Below are 7,233 nucleotides of genomic sequence, written 5' to 3'. Positions count from 1 at the left end.
ATGGTTGCAAATATCAAAACATTTCTATATGTGACACGGCACCAGAGTTAAGTTAGGGTTTTTCAAAATGCTGAGCTCAAAAGGTTCGCCATCACTGCCTTAGTGACTTACAAATTCCATAAAAATAATTAGCATAGCCCTGGCCGGTGTGGCTCCGTTGGTTGAACACTGTCCCATGCACTGAAAAGCCTGTTTGATTCCAGGTTGTGGGCTCGATCCCCAGTCAGGTTGCATGCAGGAGGCAGTGATCTATGTCTCTCTCTCACATCGATGTTTCTCTCTTTCTCCCTTCCTCTCTCTCTAAAACTCAATTTTAAAAATACATAACATAAAGTGTTTCTTTCTGAAAAGAAAAAAAAAATCGGCATAATTCATAAAAACCGATTTTCTTTTGTTAGTCGTAAAAGGTTTTCTCCTGAATCCCTTCACGTCTATAAGAAAACAGACAAGGGGATTCTGTGGATGTTCAACTTCAACTGATATAACGCAAACTAATAAAACAGATCACTTACCCAAGAAAATGTCAACCAGCATATTCATCGTAAACCTCCCACAAGGACCCACATGGTTCCTATTTCCCGTTCCTTGTGATGAACTATGTTCTTGCACAAATCTTACAATATTTTTCACATCGTCAGTCACATCTCGTGTCTTATAATCCTATGAATAAAAAGAGATTACCGGTTTACTAACTAGTAGTGTCATAAATCAACCGTTTCCACACCAAAATCTAAGTAAGTTTCACATGTTCATTCTCTTCTAAGTTCTTATATTAACCTTGCATCCAGAACAATTAGCACTCTACTATATCTATTTTATTACTGCTTCACAGACATACATCTTGTCTTTCAATGACCTGACAGTACTCTACAGGTAAGAATATTCTTAGAAAATAAAATACCCTTCAGAACCCCTAGAACAGTGGTCTGTTACGTACTGGCTGGTGACTTCTGAGATGAAAAACATGCACATTTATGAGTTTCCCATCTCTTTTGGGTCTCTGGTGCTGCAGTCTATCTTTTTTATTATCTCCTGTCACAGTTCGCTTTCTCATATTCCCCTTGGCTGACTCCAAACTCTGCCTTTTTCTAAAGCCCCATTACCATATGCTCTCTCCGCTAGTTCTCCAAACTAGCAATCTAGCCACCTGCGTGTCCCCAAAGCTGTGTCCTGCTTCTGTGTCTCTGTACAAGCCACTCCCCCTCTTCTAATCCTTGTTCATCGGCCACATTTCAACAACCTGAAGGCGATCAGGTTCCTTGTCTTACATGAACACTTGGTAGTGATTTGGAGGCTCTATCTAGAACAGTGACGGCGAACCTTTTGAGCTCCGCGTGTCAGCATTTTGAAAAACCCTAACTTAACTCTGGTGCCGTGTCACATATAGAAATTTTTTGATATTTGCAACCATAGTAAAACAAAGACTTATATTTTTGGTATTTATTTTATATATTTAAATGCCATTTAACAAAGAAAAATCAACCAAAAAAAATGAGTTCACGTGTCACCTCTGACACGCGTGTCATAGGTTCGCCATCACCGATCTAGAATCATCAGGAAAGAGTGCCCTGTCACTCTCTCCAACATCATTCCTGACTAGGACAGAGGCGATCCTCCCGCACCTTGGCCTTCAGCATTGATCTCCTCTGTTCCAGTGATCCTGTCCTCCACAGACGTCAGCAACTCACTCCCTAGGTCACACCTATTACTTCTCCCAAACGAATGAAGACAACCCCTTGATTCTCTGACCACCACCTCCTACCTTTCCAGCTCACATCATCTGGCATCCACCAGTCCTCATCTGCAGATGTTCGCCTAACTCAGCATGAATCCCATAGACCATTGCTATCGTCATACCACCCTTCATACACCCTCAAGTCCTTTGCCCTTAGGCCACGTCATCACATTGCCTGACAGGACATAGTAGATGCAGTGCTCCACCACCCATGTGTGCACTTCTGCAGCTGAACTTGGCTGGAGAAACACTTACACTTGCCACCATGTTGACTGTTTGCACATTCAATACATGGCCACAAACCTCAGGTGGACCCTTAACACTGCCAGGTAGTCTCTGTACATCCTTAGTCCATCACTCCTCCATTCTCTTAGAACAGTGGTCAGCAGACTACCGTCCAGGAGCTATACGACTGCTTTTCTAAATCAAATTTTACTGGAACACAGCCATGGAAAACCAATGCACTTATTGTTTATGTCTGCTTTGGGCTAAAAATAGCAGAGTTGAGTGGTAGTTGTGACAGAGGCTGTGATTCTAAGGCCCAAAAGCTTAAAATATTTACTCTCTGGCCTTTTAAGATAAGGTTTACTGACCCCTGTCTTAGATGACTATTTTACTTTCTCCTTGCTGTTCAATCCCTTCTCTTATCCTGTCAGCTGACGACCTTGCTTCCTACTTGAGAAAACTGAAGTAACCAGGAAAGATTTCACAAACTTCCTCCATTACAGCTACCGTCAGCACCTGCTGCACATTTTCTCATCCTTCCGCCTGTTATTATAGATGAACTACCCAAGTTTCCGTCTAAAGTCAATCTCTCTACTTATACTGTATACTAGAGGCCCGGTGCACGACATTAGTGCACTGGGGGGGGGGGGGGGGGGGGGTGTCGCCCCCTTTTTTTTCTGTGCCCTCTCACAGTCTGGGACCCCTCAGGGGATGTCTGCCTACTGGCTTAGGCCCACTCTCTGGACATCCCGCAAGGGGTCCTTAGTGCTGCTGCGGAGGTGGGAGAGACTCCCTTCACCGCTGCTGCGCTCACCAGCCATGAACCCAGGTTCTGGCTGAGCGGTGCCTCCCCTGTGGGAGAGCACTGACCACCAGGGGGCAACCCCTGCATTGAGTGTCTGCCCTCTGGTGGTCAGTGCAAGTCATATCAACTGGTCTTTCCACTTTTCGTTTGATTTGCATATTTGGGTTTTATTATATAGGACTAGATCCCATCCCCTCTGCTTACTCAAGGACATTGTTTCAGCAATTCTCCCCCATCCTTATATACCAAATTGTCATCCTCTGGAGGCAAATTCCTTTCCGCACACAAATGTTTATTTCTCCTGTCTTTTCTTGACTACACTTCCCCTACCAGCTACTTTCATTTCTCTGTTCATCTTTCAAACAAAACTGGAAAGAGTCCTATATATTCACTGCCTCCAATTTTGCGCCACCCTACTGAAACTGGTCAAGTCAGTCACCATGGTTTCTGCAGGGCCAAGGTGAATTCTCAGTCCTAATTGTACTTGGCTTAGCAGCAGCATCTGACTACTTAAGCACTCCCTCCTCCCTGAAATCCTTAGTTTCTTTGGTTTTCCTCTTATCTCACTTGTTCTTTCTTGGTCTTCTTTCCTAGTTCTTCTTCTTCTCAATCTCTTAATGTCCCAGGACTCAATCTTTATTTTTCTTCTCTTCTGTCTAAACTTATACCCCTGAAGATTTCATCTGCTCTTGTGCCTTTAAATAACATCAATAAGTTAAACACCCCTAAATTTATATGGATCACCAGCCTCTTCTCAGAATTTCTGGATCTAATGGACAGATCTAACTCAATACGCCCCAAACGGAATTCCTGATCCTTCCTGCCAGCCAGCCTCACCCAAACGTCTTTGCTGAGGACCACTCCATCCTGAGTGACGCAGCCCTCCAGCCACTGCCCTGGCCTGTCACGACCTCTTTCCTAACACATAGCCCTGCTCGCCACGTGGGCTCCTTTTTTATCCTTCATACGCACAAGCCTGCCCCCACCTGAGGGCTGTTGTTCTTGGCTTCAGCCAGGAATGCCCACATCCAGAGAGCTGCTCAGCTAACTCAGGGTTTTGCTCAGACGTCACCTTTACAATAAGACTTCTCTGGGCCACCTTATCTAATGCTGCATCCTGCATCCCACCCATTAGTCCCGACTCCTTATAATGCTGCGTTTCTCACCACAGCCCTTACCCCTTAACATGTGCTTGTTATGTGCAGTGTTTGTACTCAGCTTCCTTCTGCTAGAATGTAAGATCCTCAAGGGCAGGGAGCTTTACATTTTGTTCTGTGATGTATCCCAAACTCCTACAACAGTGCCTGTCACAGGGCAGGCACTCAACAAATATTTGTTGAATGAGTGCCCTGATTAGCAATGTCTACAGAGTTGGGTGCGGTGGGTGGAGATGGCCATGAATCCAGATTGCACCCCGAGAGAGACTCAGTCACCACTGCTCTGGCTAGTGCTGCATGTCTAGTTGTAACTGCACTGATCACATATAGGTCTGTCTCCCCTCCAGTCTATGAATGGGCCCCACCACGCTCTTTTGTGAATCCCCAGCACCTTACACAGACATTTACAGTAACATATCACGTGAGAAAATGCTCTGTAAACTGCAGACATTAAAACATAGCATTACCATCATAGGTACAATCAAGTACTTGAATTTGACAATCTCCGAAGGTTATTTTTAGGACAAATGATAGCTAACTCATGTAGAAGTTATTGCCATTATTCTTCATAGTTTTTTAAAAACCGATTTATAGAATAATCTAACTGATCTGAATTCAAACACACAGGACTCCAGGTACTATAACTCTTTTGAGAATGAGATCTTTAAATATGGATTAGAGTTGAATTGAAAATATTCTACCTGCTCACTTTGGATTTTTTGTATAATGATATTTCTAAAGTACCTTATAATTATTAGTGCATGTATATAATAACCCCCGTGTTTTGGACAGGCCCAGTATATTTTTAAGGGCTTCTAATTCTAAAGATATTCCATAGAATATTAAAATGTTTCCATTCCAAATTACTATGGGAAGGAAGCAATCTTTCCCTTGTTTAATTCCTTAGGGGCCACTATTTTCATCTAACTTTTTTTTTTTGGTAGCAAAGACAGTTTTATTGATTGAGAAGGCTTATCTCAAGAAGATGGGAAAGCTAATTATTAAATCCATCTTTCATCTAACTTTTCTATATCAAGAGGAGAAAATTTTTTTTTCCATTTTACCTTTGACTGACAGCAATTATCACAAGAAACTTCTGAGTGTTTCTTACAAAAATCAGGATTAAATCCAATTTCACCAAAGTAAGCCAAAAGCTGTATTCGCCTGCATTCTGTTATATTTTCACAGTAATGTACCATACTATACAAATTATTAAAGTGAGTCTCTCTTGTATGATGGTTTCCATCTTTTTCCACTGAAAGAAATGAAGAACATAGCAAAAAAGACTTATTAGAGTAAAAAAACAAAAGAGAATATCACAGAAATATTTATAATACATTCGTGTTACTTTACATATTAAATGAAATAATTATTAATAGCATTATATACCAACATGACATTCTATATTATAATTAACGAAATATTTATGGCCATCCCTTAAGATATTAGTTTTATAGGAATAAATGTAGATAGTCAGCAGTATCTGAAAATATTTTGCAAATCTTCATTATTCTCGATGATGAAGATTTGCATGAGATGCGCATGATATTAAAACTCCCATTTTATATAAGCATTTCTGTTTTTCTGTAATTAGACCAAAAGTACCACAATAGCAGAAGTAGGGTACCACTATCACGAGACTGAAGGGGGACTTACTCAGTATAAGTCTCTTCAGTCTGGTCACATCATAATAGGTATAGAAAAGCAGGCAGTGCGATATCTCCCCGTCTCTTCCTGCTCGGCCAGATTCTTGGTAGTAACCCTCCACGGATTTAGGGAGAGACGCGTGGATCACAAATCGCACGTCGGGTTTGTCAATCCCCATTCCAAATGCAATTGTCGCACAGATAACCTGATGTAAGAGCAAAAGCCTGTTAGCCTCATAAGGCATTAAAACAGTCATTTTAATAACAGATGCTCCTAAAAGCTTTCTCTTCTATTTTAAGATGTACTCTATACAACAATCTAGTATCTTAACTTGGTCCCATTATTTAGCACAACTAACAGGAGATTTCCAGATTGGCAATTTGCAGTGTTATTGAGACCCAAGAAGGTAAAGAGACGCTCGGTGGGGCAGGCATTTTCTTGTGTGACTCGGCACTGTCATCTGAGGGAGCCAGAATCTACAGCAGCCACCTCTCAACGTGCTGTCGCTGTTTGTTCCCTTACGTTTCTGACGAGGTGGTGTGAGTGCCGCGCACACGGCCAGGGGATCCAGGCCAGTGAGCAGAACCGTGCTGCTCAGGAGCTCAGGTGTTCCCAGGGCTTGAGCGTCCAAGGTCACTGCTGCCAGCTTCTCTGATGATTCACCGGTTCCGTGTGTACCATCTCTTCTCCCAGTGACAGCAGCTGATCATACAGCCACTTCTTTTATTCAGCAGTGAATTGCAGTCAAAATGTGAAGTTTTTATCAAAACTCATGTGAGTAAAAGTCTGAGTTGTTTATAACAGGAAAAGACTGGACACCCTAGATCTTGGCCTATGCAAATTACTTAGTAGAAGCAAGGTGACGGTTAAATTTCGGGAGCTTGATAAATCAGTGTGTAGCAAAAAATCACCTTCAAGAATATCCATTTCCTTTGCAAATTTAGGGCCTATTTAACCCAGACAAAAACATTGTATCTCCAGGCAAAATTGCATTATATAAATAAAGCTATTTTTAAAAGATTAATTGCTACAGCAAAAACGGTATTTCAAAAGCAAATGAACTATCTGGCAGCCAGACTGAGGCTAACGCCACGATCTCAGTGACTGTGAATCCCAGAGAAGGGAACTGCAACCTATGGCGCACGTGCATGGCAAATGGGGACATTCGTCAATGTTGGGAATAGCAGCAGCCTGCAGTCTAGGTTCGCGGTCCATCTAAATTTACGGCACTTTGATCAAAGGCAGAGCTCCTTGGAAAGAGGAAGTGCAGTGGTGGAGAGCAGATAGACTTCGGAGAAAGATGTCCCAGCCCACAAGCCCACAGGGTGTGGTCCACAAGGTTCCAAGAACCCGACGTGGGGCGGATACATGACTCAAGGCCGCAGATGACAGCCAACTCCTTCCGAAAGCCTTTACCTGGAAAACCGGCTTTGTTTAGTTGTCACTGCCTTCTTTATTTCTGTATTGCTTTTAAAACTTCAGGCTATAATCAGTTCTTTGTGAAGAAAAACAACCAAGTTTTATTCTAACTCACAAATCTAACAAGACCAAGGCTGTGCAGTAGGCTACACCCTGACTGTAAGGATTAGCTTGTCTGAGAGTAGAAAACAATTAGATTTAAAAAATATTTTTAACCAATTTTTAAAAACCATATTTTTATCAAA

At 42.2% G+C, this 7,233-nt stretch overlaps 1 protein-coding gene across 1 annotated transcript in view; it reads right to left on the bottom strand.

Moving 5' to 3' along the window:
- BLM (Bloom syndrome, RecQ helicase-like) overlaps positions 1–7,233 on the bottom strand; it is a 75,475-nt gene that overhangs the window by 17,810 nt on the left and 50,432 nt on the right. The window contains exons 15-17 of the mRNA XM_005878480.2: positions 5,579–5,774; positions 4,987–5,177; positions 513–660 (exon numbers count right to left, since the gene is read on the bottom strand). Of these exons, the coding sequence (XP_005878542.1) occupies positions 513–660; positions 4,987–5,177; positions 5,579–5,774 (535 nt within the window). The remainder of the gene's footprint in view (positions 1–512; positions 661–4,986; positions 5,178–5,578; positions 5,775–7,233) is intronic.

The sequence above is a fragment of the Myotis brandtii genome, unplaced genomic scaffold (assembly GCF_000412655.1).
Source record: "Myotis brandtii unplaced genomic scaffold, ASM41265v1 scaffold561, whole genome shotgun sequence".
NCBI classification, from domain to species: Eukaryota; Metazoa; Chordata; class Mammalia; order Chiroptera; family Vespertilionidae; genus Myotis; species Myotis brandtii.
The sequence above is the reverse complement of the archived record's forward strand: the minus strand, read 5'-3'. Positions and strand labels throughout refer to the sequence as shown.